The sequence below is a fragment of the Electrona antarctica genome (assembly GCF_951216825.1).
Source record: "Electrona antarctica genome assembly, contig: scaffold_55, whole genome shotgun sequence".
NCBI classification, from domain to species: Eukaryota; Metazoa; Chordata; class Actinopteri; order Myctophiformes; family Myctophidae; genus Electrona; species Electrona antarctica.
Window position 1 is genome coordinate 582,983 of NW_027638720.1, and position 25,173 is coordinate 608,155.

Sequence of the window (25,173 nt, forward strand, 5' to 3'; positions counted from 1 at the left end):
TGGAGGTCCTCCCGTCGTCTTTGTTCTTCGCGGTAAACAGCAGAGTTCTAACGGCATTGAGGCCGAATATCATCATGCAGATAAACTTTTACGTGCTGTTGGTGCTGGTTCTGTGGAGCAGCTGTAACACACCTGGGACAGGTACGCTATATGTACACTTACATTCACACTGTTACTAAAACCCGTCTGGAAACTAAAACCCTTTACTTTTTAACACTACTGGAAGGAAAACAGGGTGTGGTTTTAAAAAGTTCCTTCCAAATGGAGTCAATGTGGTTTATATTGATTTATACAGCTGTGTATCATTGTGTGACTGTCTGGATATTTACTTTACTGAAGAGGCTTAACATAAAAGGTTAAAATGTGGATTTTTGTATGTATTTTGTTTTTTATTTTTTTTCGACGGAGAGCCTTCAATCCACCGTGAGTTATAGACAGTGGGCTAGTTGTAGTTATATACAGTAGTTGTCGTTCTAGACAGATAATTGTTTATAAACGTGAGACGGTTTTCATATTTATAACTCAATGGAGCTGCTTTCGCCGTGTGTGTGTGTGTGTGTGTGTGTGTGCGTGCGCGCGCGGTGGGAAAAAAAGTAGTTTTACTTGACTTTAAGTTTTAACATCAACTCTGCAACACAGACACTCTGTCACAACTCACAAGTGAAAGTCTGGGATTTACTACGGAGTTGAAAGTACAAACCCATCGGTGTTCAAAATGTACTTAAAGTATAGCTAGGCTGTCCAAAAGTATAAAAGTATTCTACTCATTAATGGACGCAGAATGTCAGTGTGTCAAGATGGCGCCTAGAGAAGTGTCTCTTCCGTGTCCAGTGAGGTGGGGGGAGGGGTGCATGGGTGGGGGGGGAGGGGGTACATGGGTGGGGTGGGGGGATGCATGTGTGGGGAGGGGTGCATGAGTGGGGGGAGGGGGTGCATGGGTGGGGGGCGGTGGGTGCATGGGTGGGGGGTTTGAAAAAATAATCACACCCGTGTGAAGGGAGCGGTGCTTCTATACTTTTATTGTTAGTTACTGTAGATGTACTTTTCACAGTGACTGTTGTACCATAAATACCATTCAGGACTGGAACCCCTTTTGGTGTTTTAAGCATTATGTTTGTTTGTGAAAAATAGCAGATCTGCTATTTTATGAAAAAATCACACCTGTGTGAACTGAGTGGTGCAACTCCCCCCCCCCCCCCCCCCCCTCTCTCTCTCTCTCTGTAATTAGCAGGCAAATGTTTTTTTGTGGCTTTCGCCTTTATTTTATATTTTTTATGGAGGGACAGACAGTAGGCTGACAGGAAATGGGGAGAGAGACGGGGGGGGGGGGGGGGGGGGGGGGAGACATGCAGTAAAGGCCGTCGGGATCGGGAGTCGACCACGCGGCACTGCCAGACTGGATTACCAGCCAAGGTGCCTGGACCGCTGAGCCACGGCCCAGGCCAGAGCGAATGTTTTAAACTCATATAATTGCTTCTCGGGGGGACGGTCTCTGGAACAACATGTTTTCAGATGGGGGTCCACGGCCAAATACAGATAATTCTGGGGGTCCTTGACATTAAATAGTTTGAGCACCACTGACATAGAAACATGAGACTTCATGATAGCTGTGTGTGTGTGTGTGTGTGTGTGTGTGTGTGTGTGTGTGTGTGTGTGTGTGTGTGTGTGTGTGTGTGTGTGTGTGTGTGTGTGTGTGTGTGTGTGTGTGTGTGTGTGTGTGTGTGTGTGTGTGGTGGGGGGGGTCGGGGAAGTCAAAGACCCCCAACTGTGACAGTCACTGTAGTAATAATAAAATGAGACAAACTGTAGCCTCCTCCCCTAAAGAATGTCTCCTCTGTCACTTATCAGTCACACAGAAAGGCCAAAGCCCCAGGTGGTCTATCTTATCAGTCACACAGAAAGGCCAAAGCCCCAGGTGGTCTTATCAGTCACACAGAAAGGCCAAAGCCCCAGGTGGTCTATTATCAGTCACACAGAAAGGCCAAAGCCCCAGGTGGTCTATTATCAGTCACACAGAAAGGCCAAAGCCCCAGGTGGTCTATTATCAGTCACACAGGAAGGCCAAAGCCCCAGGTGGTCTATTATCAGTCACACAGGAAGGCCAAAGCCCCAGGTGGTCTATTATCAGTCACACAGAAAGGCCAAAGCCCCAGGTGGTCTATTATCAGTCACACAGAAAGGCCAAAGCCCCAGGTGGTCTTATCAGTCACACAGAAAGGCCAAAGCCCCAGGTGGTCTTATCAGTCACACAGAAAGGCCAAAGCCCCAGGTGGTCTATTATCAGTCACACAGAAAGGCCAAAGCCCCAGGTGGTCTATTATCAGTCACACAGAAAGGCCAAAGCCCCAGGTGGTCTATTTTGAAAGCATCCTGAGTGATAAAATCCAAGATCACTCAGCCAAAGAATTGATGTGCAAATAGACCTTCAGTTTAAGGCACTTTGGTGAGACACTGGAGGGAGATGCAGGGAGAAATGGCTTGCAGAAGTTAAAATGTACAATTATGACTAACCATGTAGTTATGAATATGCTATATGATTCATAATACACCACAGTAGTTTTAGTAAAAACAGAGAGATGTGTTTGGGTGAGCGGTGAGTCTCTTACCACCGCGGCTCAGTGTCGTCATGTTGTAGTTTTAGTAAAAACAGAGGTGTGTTTGGGTGAGCGGTGAGTCTCTTACCACCGCGGCTCAGTGACGTCATGTTGTAGTTTTAGTAAAAACAGAGAGATGTGTTTGGGTGAGCGGTGAGTCTCTTACCACCGTGGCTCAGTGACGTCATGTTGTAGTTTTAGTAAAAACATTGAGGTGTGTTTGGGTGAGCGGTGAGTCTCTTACCACCGCGGCTCAGTGACGTCATGTTGTAGTTTTAGTAAAAACAGAGAGATGTGTTTGGGTGAGCGGTGAGTCTCTTACCACCGCGGCTCAGTGACGTCATGTTGTAGTTTTAGTAAAAACAGAGAGATGTGTTTGGGTGAGCGGTGAGTCTCTTACCACCACGGCTCAGTGATGTCATGTTGTAGTTTTAGTAAAAACAGAGAGATGTGTTTGGGTGAGAGGTGAGTCTCTTACCACCGCGGCTCAGTGACGTCATGTTGTAGTTTTAGTAAAAACAGAGAGATGTGTTTGGGTGAGCGGTGAGTCTCTTACCACCGCGGCTCAGTGACGTCATGTTGTAGTTTTAGCAAAAACAGAGATGTGTTTGGGTGAGCGGTGAGTCTCTTACCACCGCGGCTCAGTGACGTCATGTTGTAGTTTTAGTAAAAACAGAGAGATGTGTTTGGGTGAGCGGTGAGTCTCTCACCACCACGGCTCAGTGACGTCATATTGTAGTTTTCGGTGCAGGTCAGCTCTTCACCGAAAACGAGTATGAATAAGGCCTTTACATTTCACTATACTTTAACTGTTCAACTTGACTGATTGAATGTGTTTCTCTCCACAGCCCAAGAGGTGACCGTGTACCTTCCACCACGAGACAGAGGCATCCACGTGGAACTGTCCCCAGACTACCGCTCTGTTCCTGAAGCCATCACCAGCGTCATGTGGCTGCACGCACCCGGTGTATCCGCACCCTGGCTCGGTATGTGGACTGGTGATGACACAGAGTTTCAAACCGATGGGGGCACGGTGGCACAGTTGGTAGTGCTGTCGCCTCACAGCTAGAAGGTCATGGGTTCGATTCCCGCTCGGGACGCTGTGGGCACTGGCGGCGTGTTTCCTCCTCCGCGTCATCAGTGCCCATACCCGAGGCGGGGTTGGCGAAAGGGCCTTTCTGTGTGGAGTTTGCATGTTCTCCCCGTGTCCCCTAGGGTAGGTACCCTCACAAAAAACATGCAGTAATCCTGGTCTCTAAACTGCCTCCCCCTGGCCAGCCGGGGCGCCTGATGGAGGGGAAAGGAACTGGTTGGAATAACGTGTTCCTTCCACACGCTACGTCCAACCAGGGAAACTCCCCCCTGTCAGGTGTAAAGGAGCAACTTGGACACTCAGGCATGAAGGAAACATGAGTTCAAGTCCGTTGCTCTCCCCATGTCCCCCATATATGGGGACTAGGTTGGCGGAGGGTGTGTAGAGCCCAGGATCACATTAGATAATTGACACAGGGGTGAAAAATGGGTTACAAAATTGTGGGATAAAAATTATTAAAAAAAAAAAAAATAGTTTCAAACCGAGGCTTTTTATAGTTGGTGAAGCAGCGTGAAAACTACAAAATAACACAAAATACAATAGCCTTTAAACAAACAGTTGAACAAAATAAGCTTCAACTTGAATACAATTCAAGTAAAGCCATCGTAGGACAACAGAATTACGTTGGACATGAAATCCAACCGTTGCAAACAAAAACATGCCGTAACCCAGGGCTGGGCAACTTTGACGATGGAGAGGGCCACTATAGTTCCACACTCACCCCAGAGGGCCACTATAGTTCCACACTCACTCCAGAGGGCCACTATAGTTCCACACTCACTCCAGAGGGCCACTATAGTTCCACACTCACTCCAGAGGGCCACTATAGTTCCACACTCACTCCAGAGGGTCACTATACAGTTCCACACTCACTCCAGAGGGCCACTATACAGTTCCACACTCACTCCAGAGGGCCACTATAGTTCCACACTCACTCCAGAGGGTCACTATAGTTCCACACTCACTCCAGAGGGTCACTATACAGTTCCACACTCACTCCAGAGGGCCACTATACAGTTCCACACTCACCCCAGAGGGCCACTATAGTTCCACACTCACTCCAGAGGGTCACTATAGTTCCACACTCACTCCAGAGGGCCACTATAGTTCCACACTCACTCTAGAGGGGCCACTATAGTTCCACACTCACTCCAGAGGGCCACTATAGTTCCACACTCACCCCAGAGGGCCACTATAGTTCCACACTCACTCCAGAGGGTCACTATAGTTCCACACTCACTCCAGAGGGCCACTATAGTTCCACACTCACTCTAGAGGGGCCACTATAGTTCCACACTCACTCCAGAGGGCCACTATAGTTCCACACTCACTCCAGAGGGCCACTATAGTTCCACACTCACTCCAGAGGGTCACTATAGTTTCACACTCACCCCAGAGGGTCACTATAGTTTCACACTCACTCCAGAGGGCCACTATAGTTCCACACTCACTCCAGAGGGCCACTGTAGTTCCACACTCACTCCAGAGGGCCACTATAGTTCCACACTCACTCCAGAGGGGCACTATAGTTCCACACTCACTCCAGAGGGCCACTATACAGTTCCACACTCACTCCAGAGGGCCACAGTAGTTCCACACTCACTCCAGAGGGCCACTATACAGTTCCACACTCACTCCAGAGGGCCACAGTAGTTCCACACTCACTCCAGAGGGCCACTGTAGTTCCACACTCACTCCAGAGGGCCACTGTAGTTCCACACTCACTCCAGAGGGCCACTATACAGTTCCACACTCACCCCAGAGGGCCACTATAGTTCCACACTCACTCCAGAGGGTCACTATAGTTCCACACTCACTCCAGAGGGCCACTATAGTTCCACACTCACTCTAGAGGGGCCACTATAGTTCCACACTCACTCCAGAGGGCCACTATAGTTCCACACTCACCCCAGAGGGCCACTATAGTTCCACACTCACTCCAGAGGGCCACTATAGTTCCACACTCACTCCAGAGGGTCACTATAGTTCCACACTCACTCCAGAGGGCCACTATAGTTCCACACTCACTCTAGAGGGGCCACTATAGTTCCACACTCACTCCAGAGGGCCACTATAGTTCCACACTCACTCCAGAGGGTCACTATAGTTTCAGACTCACCCCAGAGGGTCACTATAGTTTCACACTCACCCCAGAGGGTCACTATAGTTTCACACTCACTCCAGAGGGCCACTATAGTTCCACACTCACTCCAGAGGGCCACTGTAGTTCCACACTCACTCCAGAGGGCCACTGTAGTTCCACACTCACTCCAGAGGGCCACTATAGTTCCACACTCACTCCAGAGGGCCACTATACAGTTCCACACTCACTCCAGAGGGCCACTATACAGTTCCACACTCACTCCAGAGGGCCACTATACAGTTCCACACTCACTCCAGAGGGCCACTGTAGTTCCACACTCACTCCAGAGGGCCACTATACAGTTCCACACTCACTCCAGAGGTCCACTATAGTTCCACACTCACTCCAGAGGGCCACTATAGTTCCACACTCACTCCAGAGGGCCACTGTAGTTCCACACTCACTCCAGAGGGCCACTGTAGTTCCACACTCACTCCAGAGGGCCACTGTACAGTTCCACACTCACTCCAGAGGGCCACTATAGTTCCACACTCACTCCAGAGGGCCACTATAGTTCCACACTCACTCCAGAGGGCCACTGTAGTTCCACACTCACTCCAGAGGGCCACTGTAGTTCCACACTCACTCCAGAGGGCCACTATACAGTTCCACACTCACTCCAGAGGGCCACTATAGTTCCACACTCACTCCAGAGGGCCACAGTGCATATTACTGTTGTAGCAAAAATAGCCGGATCTACAACCTGCGATGCGTTTTGAGCTTGTAGATCAGCTATTTTTGCTATTATTTGAATTGAAATCCTGAGTTATTTTTTGGCATTTTTCAACTGGAATCGTGAAAATTAGCATTTTTATTTAATTTGAAATGCCTTTCAAATGCCTTTAATTGTAGTTATGTTAACTCTATAAACTAAATACAGTACTCATTAAGCTACTAATTTAGACGCATCATGTTTGCAAATCAATAATATATCATTATTCTGATATTAACCCGAGGGCCACATTAAGTGAAGGTGGGGGCCGCATGTTTTCCGCATGTTTTCGGGGGCCGCATGTTTTCTGAAAAATCTATGTTTCTATGTCAGTCATTCTCAAACAATTTCATGTCAAGGACTCCCAAAAATATATGTAATTGGCCGCCGACCCCCATCTGAAAATATTGGGACCTCACAGAAGCAAAGATTTGAGTTAAAAACGTTTGCTCTGAAAGAATATACAGGTATATTCAAAGATCTGCGCCACATTTTCATGATTTTTCAAAAATAGCAGACCTACAAGCTCGTAGAGTGCCGCGCTACGAGCTTGTAGATCTGCTAACATGGGTTAAGGAAGGCAGAACATGCGTTGCATTAATTGTAGGTATTTGTGATATATTGAAGTTGGTTACGCTCCAGCTAACTGCCAGTGCAGCCCAGGCCTGCAGAGGGCAGCAACGGACTGTCTTGGGGGGTTGCTGTGGGTTATAGCAGGTGAAGATGTAACTTTGTGTACCCAGAAGTGATGCGTGGGACGGCCCGTTGCCCGCGGGCGGGACAAGGTTTTTAGCGTAATTATCGTGCGGCGGGCGGATCGGGGTGGGTCACCCCAAAAAAGGAGTGAAAGACAGCTACCTGCTCTCCTGTCTCTACTCCTGAAACCATCAGCTTGTTCTGTTGTTCATCAATGTGTTGCTTATGAAAGGGGGCTTTAGCCCCTCGCCGCTTTGACCGTCGGAGAGAAAAGTGTCCTCTCCGTCCTGAACTGGAATGTAGCATTTTATGTGGAAAGAATTCCCCTCTCGCCCGAACGAGGGACCGTCACCTCTCTCTCTCTCTCTCTCTCTCTCTCTCTCTCTCTCTCTCTCTCTCTCTCCTCTCTCTACCTTTTTTCCCTGACAAACTACATGGAAACTGAATGAAAACTAAGCTACAATGACTAAAACTAAGACTAAATATACTGACAATTTCTAGACAAAAATGTCAGGAAGGGACTAGTGGACAAGAGATCCAGTATAAGTCATTTTACACTTGGTTGCATGCTGAAAATAGCAGATCTACAAGCTCACAACGCGTCGTTAATAAACCAGACCGAATCAGCCGTTGGCAAAAAAAAATTGCCTACCAGCGGATTACGGTCTGGCGAGGCTCAGTAGCACGCCTCTTTCCTACAACCGAGAACAGGTCGGACCAATCGGGACACGGTATGCAATATGGGCGGGCTTTGGTACAGTGACGTTCAATGCTTGAGACCTTTGACTGACAGTAGCTCTGACCAATTGCGTCAAAGATACAATGTTTGAACCCGCCCCCCGGGAAATGAAATCCAAGTGGAGCCAGCCCAGACGAATATACCGCGACAGTGTTGTGTGATATCAGTCTGGCTTATTAGCCAGGCTACATTACGACGGCATCAAGACACATCTTGGTCGACTAAATCAACTGTATATTTAGTCGACTAAAACTATAGACTAAGGCCCTTTCCCAATTCCTTTTTTAACCCTACCGCTCAGCCCTTGCCCCTTCCCCTTGTCCCTTCATAATGAGTGTCAAGGGGTAGGGGGATAAATCATCACCCTAGGAATTGGAACGTCCCTAAATATTGAACGTCCCTTGTAGATATTGATATACAACCTGTTCTCAGAAAATAGCTGATCTGCAAGCTCACTACAGGCCAGTGGTCCCCAAACCTTTTCATGTCAAGGACCCCCAAATTGACACGAATTAGCCCGCAGACCCCCATTTGAAGAGATATGCCAGGCACCCCATATACTTTTACGAATCTAGCAGTGTCACGGACCACCAGTGTGACATGCATTAGTCCATGGACCCCCATTTGATGGCTTTTCTGTCTCTGGGATCCCCAATTTATATTGTAAAATCAATGTCTCTGAGAGTGTACAAATGGACCCTTATGGGTCCATTTGGTTCCAAACTATCATTTAGCTGGCGACCCCCTGGAAGTCTCTCAAGGACCCCTGGGGGTCCCCATAACCCACTTTGGAAACCACTGCTATAAGCTGTAGATCGGCTATTTTGGGAGAAGAGATGGAACGTAAATATTTATGGCTGTGGTTATGATGAAATAAATATATTGTAATTTTGTCTCATCTTGGTAGCCCACCAGAATGTAATTCAGCTAGATATAGCTCATTCTGACACACTGCTCAACAGTTGTACCTGATTCATTGATTATTGTATTAACAGTTTGTATAGAATGGGTACAGTTATATATCATATAGCCTACAGGGTTAGAAAAAGGAAAAACAATTTACAGTATAGAAAGAAGGGGCTGTGGTCACTGTGTTCATTGTTTTTAATATCATTAAGAACAGAGTCATTTTCTATCATGGAAGTCGTGGTATGCTTAATGCTAATAATAATATGAATGATAATGTTTAAAATTCAACAACATTTAGGACAATCGTGATCCATCTCCATCCCATGTACAGGCTGTACAGCAGCTTGCTGTCTGTTCCATAGCTGGTTTGCCTGGGGGAAAAACAACACCATTGCTAATTAGTTATGTAACTTTTGCAACTTGTGGGGATTAGCATAACATTGGTCATGATAAAACCATACCAGCTATCACTGCAGCGAGTAGCCAACGTTATGCAGCGGCAGCGTTGTGTAGGTACAGTAGGCTATTTCACGGCTTTTAAGAGCTCCAAAACGGCAGAATGTTGACATATCGTGGTCTGGGGGTCGGACTGATGCCTGCTAGTTAAGCTAGTAGTTTGCATCCGAGTTGTTCCACCAGGGCACCGGCGGTAAATAAAAAATAATAAAGCGCCGATGCGAAATTAATGGGTAACGTTACCGTAACGTTGTATGAATGCAACGCCGTAGCATATCGTTAGTTCAAGTGAGGTAACGTTAACCTTTGCTAGAGATTGCGATATTTTTGGCGATGCAGATTGTTAAAACATTCAAATAATATTGGTTAATATCATATTCTTCCATAAGTTCCATAATAAAGGACTGAAAAGGCGTCTTACCTCGTCCGCCTTCCGCCCTCTGTGTCATGTCCCTCCGTTTTAAGTCTGGTCGCTAAGTCCCTTGGTTTGAAGGGGATCCTAACCCTACCCCTTGGCCCTACCCCTCGCTCCAAAGAGAATTGAGATAACCCTTCCTCCTCACGTGAACGCGCATCAGCAAGGGGAAGGGCTAAGGGCGATGGAGAAGGGGGGAATTGGGAAAGGGCCTAACACTACAACATTCCAGGTGACTAAAATGTGACTAAAACTAAATAAACTATTCAAGAGACTATTATGACTAAACCTAAAGTCAAAATGTGCTGTCAATAACAACACTGCTGGAGGCAAGTATCCGTAACCTTCTGTTGGTCTGTGGCAGGGTTGTTTTAGTATCCGTAACCTTCTGTTGGTCTGTGGCAGGGTTGTTTTAGTATCCGTAACCTTCTGTTGGTCTGTGGCAGGGTTGTTTTAGTATCCGTAACCTTCTGTTGGTCTGTGGCAGGGTTGTTTTAGTATCCGTAACCTTCTGTTGGTCTGTGGCAGGGTTGTTTTAGTATCCGTAAGCTTCTGTTGGTCTGTGGCAGGGTTGTTTTAGTATCCGTAACCTTGCTGAAAATAGCTGATCTAGAAGATCACAACGCATCGCAACGCGTTGTGATCTTGTAGATCAGCTATTTTCAGCATGCAACTAATTGTAAAATGACTTATACTAGATCTCTTGTCCACTAGTCCCTTCCTAAAATTGTCAGTATATTTTGTCTTAGATTTAGTCGTCATAGCTTAGTTTTCATTTAGTTTTTAATTCCGTTTTCGCCAGTGGAAAAAGGTAGTCGACGGACATTTATTTAGTGTCATAGTATCAGTGGATGAAAACAACACTGCTCTGTGGTCTTTTACAGCCAACAAGGCAGCGGAGTGGGATCCGGTCCAAGGTCTGGATTACTACATGACGTTTAGAGACCGCTCCACACTGGACACACACACCGCTCGGCTGATCATCGACAACATGACCGTAGAAGACATCGGGCGGTATTCTGTGGAGATCAACCACAGTCTTCACAACAAGACTTACCTGCTTAAAGAGATGAGTAAGTATGACTCACAACAAGACTTACCTGCTTAAAGAGATGAGTAAGTCTAACTCGTCATTTATTGGCTGTCCTTTAATGATGTTTTATTTTATTTTATATTATCGATACATTTTATTTAACCCATTTAGACCTGAGGACGATTCTACAAAATGTCTTCTTAAATCCTGACAGTTTTCGAAGAAGAAGTCTTTCTTCTTATGAACTAGTCAACTAGTACCAGCATGATCAACTAGTGGATTTACTAGTCGACTAGTTGACTAGTTGAATAGTCGACTAGCCCTGTACAAGTGTGTTCATGATATATTTTGATTTTTTGATTGATTGATTCTTTATTTAAATGTCATGCTTCCGAAGAAGCCCCGCCCATATGGACTTACAGGACAATTTACACTACATAAACAATGACAATAAACCGACATGACGGTTTGCAGACAATGATCAAGTGAATACTAAACTGACACTCCAGATCCCAAGAAACTAGCTAGCTTAGCCACCGACTTTGCTGCGCTCTGGGAGAACCGAGCAGCTGAATTCTTTGTTTTGATTAGGTGTGGAGTGGTGCTCGTTTGAACCACGGCTAGAAGGCTGTTTCAACCAATCAGATTGCTTCCTCGAAACGACCTGTGGTATAATATATACAACATTAGGCCTGTGACAGGAGACACATACTTACTACCTACTTGAAGATAGATGATAGGTGTGTGTGGTGCAGTAATTCATTCTGTGTCCTCCACAGAGAAAGTCCCGAAGCCAATCCTGGCCTTCAAACCGTGTGACTCCAACTCCAGCAACTGCACGCTGCACTGTCACTGTGACGACGTCACAGAGTCTGGTCCGGTCGGCTATCGCTGGAAGTTCGATGCAGGCGAATGGAGCGGACCCGACTCCTGGGTGACGACCATCTACAACACTGAGAGATGGCGAAAAGTTAAAAAAATATCCTGTCAAATAAAGAACCTGTTCAGTGAGGAGCAGAGTTCTCATCACAACGTGCTTTACAAAGGTGTGTAGTTTACTCTGTGTGTGTGTGTGTGTGTGTGTGTGTGTGTGTGTGTGTGTGTGTGTGTGTGTGTGTGTGTGTGTGTGTGTGTGTGTGTGTGTGTGTGTGTGTGTGTGTGTGTGTTCTGATTTTTGGACTCAAAGCTGTAGGAAATACTTGCCATTAACACAGCCGACGCGAATCGCGTATCAATACGTTATCAATTAATCAAACGTCGGGTGCGAACCACATATCCATCACTTTTTTATAGCATACTTTCATTCATCTTTTTACCCACCCGGACAATGAAGAACCATCCCCCTATCATTGCGGCTTAGTCCCGCTCACGTGATCAGAAAAAAAAAAAAAAAAAAACCCCTCCCCTCCTGAAAACAGGAGGGCGGGCCGCTTTACGTGTAGAAGCCACTAAGCCAGTGTAAAATGGACGCGCCCATGGAATGATCCAGTCGGTGTGTGAAAAGAATCAAATTTCACCTAACCTCACCTCACCAGGCTTTCCTCCACCTATTGGCTTTCACACAACACTATAGTACTCGATTCCCCCCTCCCCTCCTGTTTCTCCTGCAGGAGGAGGGCCTTGCGAGATGGGGGCTCTGTCCTGGCTCTGTCTCTCGGAAAAAAACGAACGGATCGCTGCCTAAACACATATGCACCGGATCCGATCGGCATTGCATTGCATAACGTCTGCAACACACATGGACAGATGCATGTTTCCTTCTTCATACTGTAGCGACCAAACGATCCCCGAGCCTACAATACTACGAACTAACCTAACCACAGTATCGAGGGGCCGCCACGACAACAGACACAGACGTCAGACAGTGTGCCGTTGGTGGATCACGTATCGCCATGCAGAACCGTCATAATCGGAGATCGCTCGGACGTGTGTTTGTAACGCTTTTTTATTCATTATAATTGTAGTGATAAGACCGCAATGAACGCATCGGGGACGTAATCGACCCGGGTGTAATGTATAACGAACTTTTCCGCGTCCTAAACCGTGGTGTTGTGATCCGTTGTCGTCGACATCACAGCCGGGTGAATCTTTTTTTCCTCCTCCATCGCCCCCAACCTGCATGCCCAGGCGTGTTCTCTTGTTAGTAAATATACTTCACTAGCTTGAAAAACAAAATCAGCTGTTGATGACAACGCGTCTCACCGTTATACTATAGTTCTGAACCGAACGGTGGAATGGGACTTTTTATAGCCGTACGGATCAAGACTTTTGCTGCCCAATGTGCCCATGAACCCCCCCCCCCCCCCCCAATGTTTTGCGATCAAGACAATGAGGCAATCATCATCATCATCTAAATAAAGCAGAGTTATGAAGGTTTATAGTCAGACATTGACAGGCAGATATAACAATAAACACAATAAATATGCTATACATCCTATACACCGAATGAAAGCCCTGAATGTGTACTTTTACGAGGAAAAGAGTAAACATTGATCCCATGTACAGTTTGTCATAAATTGGTTACATTGCACATTGCGCCCACCAGATATAACTGCAGAGAAGACATGGACCCGAACTCAATATTCACAAAATAAGGCCTATAGCGACATATAAATACTATATACCGTATGAAACAGAAGACTCTGCTTTCATAAGAAAAAAACTTCTACTGTAGTAATAATAAAAATCACACCCATGTGAAGTGAGTGGTGCAACTCTGTCCCATATTCTGTTCAATACAGCTCGCTATATACGGACTGAGGCAGAAAGTCATGTAAACCTTTTATTTACAGTTTGGTCTGTAAACTTCTACTGTAATAATAAAAATCACACCCCTGTGAAGTGAGCGTTGCAACTGTTCTGTACTTATTCACTACAGCTCGCTATATACGGACTGAGACAGAAAGTCATGTAAACCTTTTATTTACAGTTTGGTCTGTAAACTTCTACTGTAATAATAAAAATCACACCCCTGTGAAGTGAGCGGTGCAACTGTTCTCTACAGTTGCACCGCGCAACTGTAGAGAACAGTTGCACCACTCACTTCACATGGGTGTGATTTTTATTATTACTACAGTAGAAGTTTTTTTCTTATGAAAGCAGAGAGTCTTCTGTTTCATACGGTATATAGTATTTATATGTCGCTATAGGCCTTATTTTGTGAATATTGAGGAGTTCACGTCCATGTCTTCTCTGAAGTTATCTGGTGGGCACAAGCTGCATTCAATAACCAATTACTGTCTAACTGTACATGGGATCAATGTTTACTCTTTTCCTCGTAAAAGTACACATTCAGGGCTTTCATTCGGTGTATAGGATGTATAGGATATTTATTGGGTTCAATTTTATATCTGCCTGTCAATGTCTCTGACTTTAAACCATCCATAACTCTGCTCGCTGTTCAAGATAACCACTTCCAGGCAAATGCAGGTGTTGCAAAAAGGTCAATATCTCCAGAATGGAACATGGTAAAATCAAAATGTATTTTTTAAATTGAAGTGGACAAGTTCAGCTTTCTTTTGATGTATGCGTGTGATTCTCGCTATAAGAGAACATTTTGCTGTGGGCCCCCGAGGCCTTTGTGCAATGTTAAACGGTAGCAACATCCAAATAGGCCTGTCGAGATCTTGTAGCAATCAAAGTGTTAATATAGCGGTTGTTGTAAAGGTAGTAATTGATTGCCTGAGTCCCGTGGTGGGAGTTCTGCTCTGGTTCTGAGTCCCGTGGTGTATATAAGTTGTTCCGGTCATTTGGTGCTGGGGGGGCACTGGGGGCCACTCATTCATTTGGTGCTGGGGGTGGTGCAACCCGGAAGTGGATCTGTTCACTTCCTGTTTTACCAGGAAGTGGTCGCAGAGGAATCAAAAAGGTGAAGTAATTTTCTTTTCTTGTTCTGTTTTTATATTTGTGTCTTTCAGCTCCTAAAGAACTACCAGGCAGAGGATTAAGAAATGGGATTATTGTTACTGTCATCATGGTGATAGTAGCACTTGGAGTTTTACTCTGGAGGAAGAAATCTTGTAAGTATTTATAGTGGAACAACTTAACAAGACACCTAGTATTTAAGTGATTTATAGTGGAACAAGACACCTAGTATTTAAGTGATTTATAGTGGAACAAGACACCTAGTATTTAAGTGATTTATAGTGGAACAAGACACCTAGTATTTAAGTGATTTATAGTGGAACAAGACACCTAGTATTTAAGTGATTTATAGTGGAACAAGACACCTAGTATTTAAGTGATTTATAGTGGAACAAGACAACTAGTATTTAGGTGATTTATAGTGGAACAAGACACCTAGTATTTAAGTGATTTATAGTGGAACAAGACACCTAGTATTTAAGTGATTTATAGTGGAACAAGACACCTAGTATTTAAGTGATTTATAATGGAACAAGACACCTAGTATTTAAGTGATTTATAATGGAACAAGACACCTAGTATTTAAGTTATTTATAGTGGAACAAGACACCTAGTATTTAGGTGATTTATAATGGAACAAGACACCTAGTATTTAAATTAAAAGGTGTTGTAATGAAATGGAATTGGTGTAAAATGAGGTAAAATAAGTGGTTACTCAACAAAAACTATTTGGTACTTGGTATCGGCGAGTACTCAAAATTAAGTACTGGTACTCTATTTATAATAAGATTAATCAATCCATTTACAGTGTAACTATAATGATAATACATCTATATCAATATCACCGTCTCACATCTCACTGACCAATCACTGTCTCGCATCTCACTGACCAATCACTGTCTCGCATCTCACTGACCAATCACTGTCTCGCATCTCACTGACCAATCACTGTCTCTCATCTCACTGACCAATCACTGTCTCTCATCTCACTGACCAATCACTGTCTCTCATCTCACTGACCAATCACTGTCTCTCAGTGATTGTCATCTCAGCTTTAACAGAAGAAGAGAAGGAAAGACAAAGAGCCGCCAAACTGAAACTGAGAGGTAATGTGTGTGTGTCTGTGTGTGTGTGTCTGTGTGTCTGTCTGTGTGTGTGTGTCTGTGTGTGTGTGTGTGTGTGTGTCTGTGTGTGTCTGTGTGTCTGTGTGTCTGTCTGTCTGTCTGTCTGTCTGTCTGTCTGTCTGTCTGTCCACGCGCGTGTGTAAGTAACATGTAAATGCTTTGTTCGCTACAGGTCTGTTGGAGAGAACACCAGGATATCGTCACATCACTGACTATGAAGAGGAGCTTCAACGCAACATGAACAGTTCATATCTGAATGTAAAACTGGGCACACAGTCTGAGGTCGTGTTTAAAAACGTCTTCACCCCGCTCTACAATGTAGACATCCAAAGAACAGACATCCACAGCCATCATGAGGTCAGACAGATGGAGATGAAGAAGGCAGGAGAGGGAACAGAAATCCAACTGGGTCAGATGTTCAAAGACCTTTCTGGACTGATCATAAGAACAGTGCTGACCGTTGGCTGGGCAGGGATTGGCAAAACGTTCCTCGTACACAAATTTGTGTCTGACTGGGCCAAGAAGGGTTTCCCCCAAGACCCACACCTCGTGTTCCCGCTCAAGTTCCGCCAGTTAAATCTGCTCAAGGGAAAAAAGTTTACTTTGGCACAGCTAATTCACTGCTGCATCGCGGAAACCAGATTTATTGAGGAAGACATTCTTAATCTTATCTTCACTGAATTGCAGACGGCAAGAGACTACAACGACCTCCCCTTCAAAGTTATGTTTGTTATGGATGGTTATGATGAAAATAATTTTGATTTCAAGTTTGATTTCAGCACAGGCCTCATGAATGTCAACGACTCTTACCCAGTGGAAGATCTCCTTGTAAACCTAATCAAGGGAGAGCTCCTCCCCTCTGCTCGCATCTGGATAACCTCGCGACCTGTAGCAGCCAATCAGATCCCTAAGGAGTTTGTAAAAAGGATGACAGAAGTACGAGGGTTCATCACAGATGACCAGAAGACGGAGTTCTTCATGAAGACGTTCAGTGATGAGACCCAGGCCAGATCAATCTTCTCACAGATCAAAGAATCAAAGATGCTCCTCACCATGTGTGAAAGCCCAGTCTTCTGTTGGATCCTTGCTACCGTTGTGAAGAACATGGTGAAGAACATGGGGACGACATTCAGGCTGCCCAAAACCCTGGTTGAGCTGTTCTGCCACTTCCTGATGGGTGAGATACAGCGGGAGAATCCTGAACAAGGCAAGGCAGACAAAAGGAAGCTCATAAAGTATGCAGGAGAAGTTCTTCTGAAGCTGGGCAAGCTGGCGTTTCACCAACTGAAAAAAGGCAACATCATTTTCTATGAGGAGGACCTGAAAGCGTGTGGTCTTGATGTGAAAAAGGACTTGAAGAACTTGGGCTTTTGCACAACCTTCTTCAAAGAAGAAGATGTGTTCTTCCACAAAACGGTCTACTGCTTTGTTCATCTGAGCATCCAGGAGTTTCTGGCTGCAGTCTACCTGTCCCACTGTTTCACTCAGAAGAACACGGAGGTCCTGAAGACATTCCTGGAAGATGATAGTTACAACAGTGACAGTTCCCTGTCTGACTTCCTGGAGGCTGCTATGAAGAAAACCCTGCAGAGTGAGAGTGGTCGCCTGGACCTCTTTATCCGTTTCCTTCATGGTCTCTCACTGCAGTCCAACCAGAGTCTGTTAGGAGGTCTGCTGGGTCAGACAGAGAACAGTCCAGAGGAGATCCAGAGAGCCATCAGCAACCTGAAGAAGATGGATCCCTGCAGTGCCTCTCCTGACAGATGTATCAACATATTCCACTGTCTGATGGAGATGAACGAACCCTCAGTAAGTCAGGGGATCCAACAGTACCTGGAGTCAGGAAAGAAACTCTCTGAGCCCCAGTGTTCAGCTCTGGCCTCCATGCTGCAGATGTCAGAGGAGGTTCTGGAGGACTTGGACCTGCAGAAATGCAACACATCACAGGGGGGGCGACAGAGACTGGTCCCAGCTGTGAGGAACTGCAAAACGGCCAGGTTAGTAGTCATAAGAATATAATCATGTTAGAGCAGTCATATACTTCATTCATTCATTCAAAATAAAAATTAACACATGTACACATTGTCATTGTGACAAATGATAACATTATTTCAGTTAAAACTACATCAATTCAGTTCAGTGAGACTCACTTCATATTTATGAATGTGTGTGTGTGTGTGTGTGTGTGTGTGTGTGTGTGTGTGTGTGTGTGTGTGTGCGCGCGCGTGTGTGCGTGTGTGCGTGCGTGCGTGCGTGCGTGCGTGCGTGCGTGCGTGCGTGCGCGCGTGCGCGTGTGCTCTCTATTTACCAGTGTCCTCATTAGTTATTCTACAATGAAAACAGACTATACCAAATGAGAAATGGACCGTACCATTAGTGAAGGGGTGTACAGAGGATGGTCTTTTAAACAATGAGCTTGGTCATTACGTTTACGCGTTACTTAATACATTTAAATGTAAGTTCCATGCTTTCCATCTGTTTTCCACTTCTCTGTTCTTACTGACATCCTGCTAATGTCTGAATAACTAGATAGAAGATCTTTTAGGTGCCTTTCACACCTAAAGTTTGCTTACAAGGTCTGGATCAAGGACCAAATGTTTACGTTGTTGCATTTTGCGTTAGGTCTGCTTAGCGTTCACAGAGGACTTTGTTAAGCAAACCAAAATATTCAACAAATGTCATGCGGTCGTACAGGCTGTTCATCTGACAGAACATTTCTTCACTTCACTGTCAGATGTGTAGATTGGAGAAACATCAGCAAGTTGTTATTTTCATTATTTAATGTTTGTATTCCAATCAAATGAAAACAGTGGAAAGTTATGAGAACATTTAAATTCAATATGCCTCTTATTTGCTTAGCCAGAAAAGTATCCAAACACACACATTTCAGACAGCACCACAGAGAACCTCCTTGACAGTGAACGTGGTCTGTTCTGTTTTGATCATCTCTGATTTTACATTTAATCTGTAATTACAGACTTGCTGGCTGTAACCTCAAGAAGGAACACATTGAAGTTGTGGCTTCAGCTCTCAGCTCCAATCCGTCCCATTTGAGAGAACTGGACTTGAGTGGAAACGACTTGAAGGATTCCGGACTGGATCTCATCTGTGCTGCACTGAAGAGCCCAAACTGTTGTCTGGAGATTCTCAGGTCAGATTCAATTAACATTTTGATTTTGATTTGGTTACGTTCTGTTATAGTAAGTGATTATAATGCAGTTATTATAGAGGTGGTATTTATTTGCAGTGTGGATAAGGTTTGATATCATGGTAACTCACACTGACCTTAATATTGATAAGATACAGTGACTAATGTATGTAGTCTTTATGCTGAGATACTACAGTCCTCTCTGTACTATTTACCAGTGTCCTCATTAGTTATTCTACAATGAAAACAGACTATACCAAATGAGAAATGGACCGTACCATTAGTGAAGGGGTGTACAGAGGATGGTCTTTTAAACAATGAGCTTGGTCATTACGTTTACACGTTACTTAATACATTTAAATGTAAGTTCCATGCTTTCCATCTGTCTTCCAATTCTCTGTTCTTACTGACATCCTGCTAATGTCTGAAGAACTAGATAGAAGATCTTTTAGGTGCCTTTCACACCTAAAGTTTGCTTACAAGGTCTGGATCAAGGACCAAATGTTTACGTTGTTGCATTTTGCATTAGTTCTGCTTAGCGTTCACAGAGGACTTTGTTAAGCAAACCAAAATATTCAACAAATGTCATGCGGTCGTACAGGCTGTTCATCTGACAGAACATTTCTTCACTTCACTGTCAGATGTGTAGATTGGAGAAACATCAGCAAGTTGTTATTTTCATTATTTAATGTTTGTATTCCAATCAAATGAAAACAGTGGAAAGTTATGAGAACATTTAAATTCAATATGCCTCTTATTTGCTTAGCCAGAAAAGTATCCAAACACACACATTTCAGACAGCACCACAGAGAACCTCCTTGACAGTGAACGTGGTCTGTTCTGTTTTGATCATCTCTGATTTTACACTTAATCTGTAATTACAGACTTGCTGGCTGTAACCTCGGAGAGGAACACATTGAAGTGGTGGCTTCAGCTCTCAGCTCCAATCCGTCCCATTTGAGAGAACTGGACTTGAGTGGAAACGTCTTGAAGGATTCCGGAGTGGCTCTCATCTGTGCTGCACTGAAGAGCCCAAACTGTTGTCTGGAGATTCTCAGGTCAGATTCAATTAACATTTTTATTTTGATTTGGTTACGTTCTGTTATAGTAAGTGATTATAATGCATTTATTATGGAGGTGGTACTTTATTTGCAGTGTGGATAAGGTTAGATATCATGGTAACTCACACTGACCTTAATATTGATAAGATACAGTGACTAATGTATGTAGTCTTTATGCTGAGATACTACATTTAAAACACTAAACACCTCTGATGACACTATGAGTGGTTGAATGTGTTCTGTCAGAGTGTCATCCCCTAGTTTTGAATGATATTTATATTAATGTTAATTCTTAATTGGTGTTGAGTATCAGGGGCGTAACTAGACGTCAGTAAGCCCCCGCGCAGGCTGGTCAGCCCCCGACAGTTTGATCAAAGTGCACAAAACGTTCTAAACATGAACTGTGGATCAATATCTAAAAACCCATTGGGAGAGACGGTTTTATGTGGAAAACGTATGCTGTTATGAGCCAACGGAAATTCTATGGCAGGAATATGTATTTTATTTGTCTTAAAATCTCTCATCTGGTTGTATTCTTCATTTAGTCTGAAGAACTGCTGGTTGTCGGAGAGAAGCTGTGAAGTTCTGGCCTCGGCTCTCGCCTCCAATCCTTCCCATTTGAGAGAATTAGACCTGACTTTGAACAACCTGCAGGACTCCGGAATTGAGCTTCTATGTGCCGGAGTGAAGAGTCCACATTGTCACCTGGAGACCCTGAGGTAAATAGAGTTTTATTCTGTGTGGATCTGTACTGCAGACTCTGAGGTAAATAGAGTTTTATTCTGTGTGGATCTGTACTGCAGACTCTGAGGTAAATAGAGTTTTATTCTGTGTGGATCTGTACTGCAGACTCTGAGGTAAATAGAGTTTTATTCTGTGTGGATCTGTACTGCAGACTCTGAGGTAAATAGAGTTTTATTCTGTGTGGATCTGTACTGCAGACTCTGAGGTAAATAGAGTTTTCTCTGTACTGAAGCATCAACAGCAGTTTGTTAAAGTGTGGATTTCTCTGCAGGTTGTCAGGCTGTGCGATCACAGAGAAAGGCTGTTCTTCTCTGGCTTCAGCTGTAACCCTCAACCCCTCCTCCCATCTGAAGCATGTGGACCTCAGCTGTAACCACCCAGGAGGAGATGCTGAGCAGACGCTGCTCTCTGCTGGACTGGAGACTGTCAAGTGAGTCGACTTGGACTGTGTCCATCCATCTTGGTTAAAAATAAGTTTTAATTTTATTTTTTCTAAGGCTGTCAAAGTTAACATTGTTAACATTGACTCACATTAACGTTAATCGTGCGTCAACACATATTCCTTTTAACGGCGTTAATTTAATTAACGTGAGATTTACGCAATGCACGGTGAGGTTTGAAAGAGTGGTTGAGAGTCTGAGACACATGCATGCATGTTGCTGTTTTCCACTGGCCAAGTAGCCCCGCCTCCACTGGCCAAGTAGCCCCGCCTTTGAATCCACTCTGCTCCGATCATTCAGTCAGCAGCACTACAGCTAAAGCAGTCGGTGCAACCAGCACTAAAGCAGTCGGTGCAACCAGCACTAAAGCAGTCGGTGCAACAAGCACTAAAGCAGTCGGTGCAACCAGCACTAAAGCAGTCGGTGCAACAAGCACTAAAGCAGTCGGTGCAACCAGCACTAAAGCAGTCGGTGCAACAAGCACTAAAGCAGTCGGTGCAACCAGCACTAAAGCAGTCGGTGCAACCAGCACTAAAGCAGTCGGTGCAACCAGCACTAAAGCAGTCGGTGCAACCAGCACTAAAGCAGTCGGTGCAACCAGCACTAAAGCAGTCGGTGCAACCAGCACTAAAGCAGTCGGTGCAACAAGCACTAAAGCAGTCGGTGCAACCAGCACTAAAGCAGTCGGTGCAACCAGCACTAAAGCAGTCGGTGCAACCAGCACTAAAGCAGTCGGTGCAACCAGCACTAAAGCAGTCGGTGCAACCAGCACTAAAGCAGTCGGTGCAACCAGCACTAAAGCAGTCGGTGCAACCAGCACTAAAGCAGTCGGTGCAACCAGCACTAAAGCAGTCGGTGCAACAAGCACTAAAGCAGTCGGTGCAACCAGCACTAAAGCAGTCGGTGCAACCAGCACTAAAGCAGTCGGTGCAACCAGCACTAAAGCAGTCGGTGCAACCAGCACTAAAGCAGTCGGTGCAACCAGCACTAAAGCAGTCGGTGCAACCAGCACTAAAGCAGTCGGTGCAACCAGCACTAAAGCAGTCGGTGCAACCAGCACTAAAGCAGTCGGTGCAACCAGCACTAAAGCAGTCGGTGCAACCAGCACTAAAGCAGTCGGTGCAACCAGCACTAAAGCAGTCGGTGCAACCAGCACTAAAGCAGTCGGTGCAACCAGCACTAAAGCAGTCGGTGCAACCAGCACTAAAGCAGTCGGTGCAACCAGCACTAAAGCAGTCGGTGCAACAAGCACTAAAGCAGTCGGTGCAACAAGCACTAAAGCAGTCGGTGCAACAAGCACTAAAGCAGTCGGTGCAACAAGCAGGCAGGCAGCCGAGGCAGGCTGCGCTGAGCTACACAGCTGAGCTGCTAGTTGTCAGAGCAGCCGTTATTCTCATTATTAAAACAAAGGCGGCTTGCATGCTGTGGTTTAAACCAGACATTTGCATGCACAAGGGCTGCCAATTTTTTATTGTTTTGTGAGGCAAGGTAAGCGAGGCGAGAGGAGAAAGAACAGACAGGGTAGGCCTTCAGCTTTATTTAATTAATGCAGGTGTTCGTTCTTTCTTTCTTTATACAACACACCAGTTGGGCTTGCAAGTTGCGTGTGCGTGCGTGCGTCTGTGTGTGTATGAGAGGGGGGGGTGAGGCGGGCAGCAAGGCAATGTAACTATGGTTTCCAGGTCGTACTGCAGTTGTTCATGTCGCAAAAACGAGGGCGAGGCTTGATTTCATAGAGCGTGCCAGATTGATTTCAGCCGTCACATTTATTACTGCTAGGAATGAAATTAGGAAGGATCAGCTGTTTGTGATCACTTTATAAATGCCGACGTGACGTCGGTGTACTACGAAACCTACACTCGAATTTGGGGCAGAATTTACACTTTTTTTTTTACACAATTTACATTTAAATGAGGGCCTTAGCCTCTCAGACCCATTTGAGCCACGGACCACCATTTGATGACATTTAGCCTCTCAGACCCATTTGAGCCACGGACCACCATTTGATGACATTTAGCCTCTCAGACCCATTTGAGCCACGGACCACCATTTGATGACATTTAGCCTCTCAGACCCATCTGAGCCACGGACCACCATTTGATGACATTTAGCCTCTCAGACCCATTTGAGTCACGGACCACCATTTGATGACATTTAGCCTCTCAGACCCATTTGAGTCACGGACCACCATTTGATGACATTTAGCCTCTCAGACCCATTTGAGCCACGGACCACCATTTGATGACATTTAGCCTCCCAGACCCATTTGAGCCACGGACCACCATTTGATGACATTTAGCCTCTCAGACCCATTTGAGCCACGGACCACCATTTGATGACATTTAGCCTCCCAGACCCATTTGAGCCACGGACCACCATCTGATGACATTTAGCCTCTCAGACCCATTTGAGTCACGGACCACCATCTGATGACATTTAGCCTCTCAGACCCATTTGAGTCACGGACCACCATTTGATGACATTTAGCCTCTCAGACCTAAAACATAAAATATGTTGTTGTAGAGAAACAGGCAAACGTTGATCAAAATAACAATTCTTCTACATTCTCTAATTGTGGAGACTTATTTTAAATTTATTAATGCAGATGTTTAACAGTAATTTAACTCTTGAGAGCGTAAAATGAAACCAAACGCACCCGGGAGGGTCCATTTGGTTTCATTTTACACTCTCAAGAGTTAAAGATCTCTAAGGGTCACTTTGTTACCATGGGGACCACCTGGAGCCCCCTCAACCCATTTAGGCCTGACGTCGAAATTAATAAAATGTCTTTTAAATCATGACAGTTTTCTGAAATGTCTACAGTATATCAGTGGTGCTCAAACTATTTATTTAATTAAAAATTAAATATGAAATTGGCCACTGACCGCCATTTGAAAATATGTTGTTTCAGGGACCCCCCAATATATATTCAAAGATTTGAAAAATTGAAGATCTACAAGCTCGTAGATCTGCTATTTTTCAATAGCTAAAACATAATGCTTAAAACACCAAAAGGGGTTCCCGTCCAGAATGGGTTAAGGACCACTCGTGGTCCCCGGACCACTGGTTGAGAACCACTGCTTTATTCAATAAATGTTTAATGGTGAATGTGAGCTGAAGAGTCTTAATGAAGTGATGCATGTTCATACTCTCTGTATCATTCAATGGTAATAGAAATGTTTTATCATTTCTTCCTACAGTGTGAATCATGGAGGAGAACACTGGATAGATCACTGGATTAATCCTCGACTCCTTTCAAGATGTGAGTGTCTGTCTGTCTGTCTGTCTGTCTGTCTGTCTGTCTGTCTGTCTGCCTGCCTGCCTGCCTGCCTGCCTGCCGCGCTACGAGTCTCTGAACTGGGGACCCCCCACAATAATCAAATCTGAACTGTGGACCCCCCACAATAATCATATCTTAAAGGACCACTTCACCACTTTTCAACTTCTCTTCCTATAATTGGTCCTAACTAATGTTCATGATAAAATACCACCATTTTTTCCTACTCAGACTCCTTTTACACGGCGACCATCTCCAGATAAAACGGTCCCGTTGCGTTCTCATTTTTTATTGACCCTTTACACGAGAACGCACACTTTATGAAAACGCTATAATATCGCTAGGTGGCGGTAACGGGCTGCCAAATAGACCAGTCACCCATGTTATGTACAAGAAGAAGAGCCAGCTCCGCCTTCACGCAACAGTTTCAATGTTCCCCGTGTCAATCACACTACAACACACACTACAAGTACACACTTCAACCCCCACTTTTCAATGACTTACATAGCTTGCTGTGTTAGGTGTTAGACTACGAGACCATTTTGCGCATTGGCCGTGAGTTCAAGACTCACAGCAGAAAGGTTTTCGCGATTTTTGCGGTCACTTTATTTTCTCACATATTAAAAACGCTACCAGATTAAATTTAGGAATAAATAATACTGAGGTAAATGTGATGTTAATTAATAGGTTAATAGGGGAGAGTGATTCCTTTTTGTTTAATCCCC

General features: G+C 44.8%; 1 protein-coding gene across 1 annotated transcript in view; it reads left to right on the plus strand.

The window, feature by feature from the left end:
• Nucleotides 1-19: 19 nt before the first annotated feature.
• LOC306917783 (uncharacterized protein) overlaps nucleotides 20-25,173 on the plus strand; it is a 34,061-nt gene continuing 8,907 nt past the window's right edge. The window contains exons 1-12 of the mRNA XM_079530691.1: nucleotides 20-141; nucleotides 3,443-3,580; nucleotides 10,642-10,830; nucleotides 11,570-11,836; nucleotides 14,708-14,809; nucleotides 15,692-15,760; nucleotides 15,951-17,775; nucleotides 18,756-18,929; nucleotides 19,811-19,984; nucleotides 20,533-20,706; nucleotides 21,003-21,161; nucleotides 24,372-24,433. Of these exons, the coding sequence (XP_079386817.1) occupies nucleotides 75-141; nucleotides 3,443-3,580; nucleotides 10,642-10,830; nucleotides 11,570-11,836; nucleotides 14,708-14,809; nucleotides 15,692-15,760; nucleotides 15,951-17,775; nucleotides 18,756-18,929; nucleotides 19,811-19,984; nucleotides 20,533-20,706; nucleotides 21,003-21,161; nucleotides 24,372-24,433 (3,400 nt within the window). The 5' untranslated portion in view covers nucleotides 20-74. The remainder of the gene's footprint in view (nucleotides 142-3,442; nucleotides 3,581-10,641; nucleotides 10,831-11,569; nucleotides 11,837-14,707; nucleotides 14,810-15,691; nucleotides 15,761-15,950; nucleotides 17,776-18,755; nucleotides 18,930-19,810; nucleotides 19,985-20,532; nucleotides 20,707-21,002; nucleotides 21,162-24,371; nucleotides 24,434-25,173) is intronic.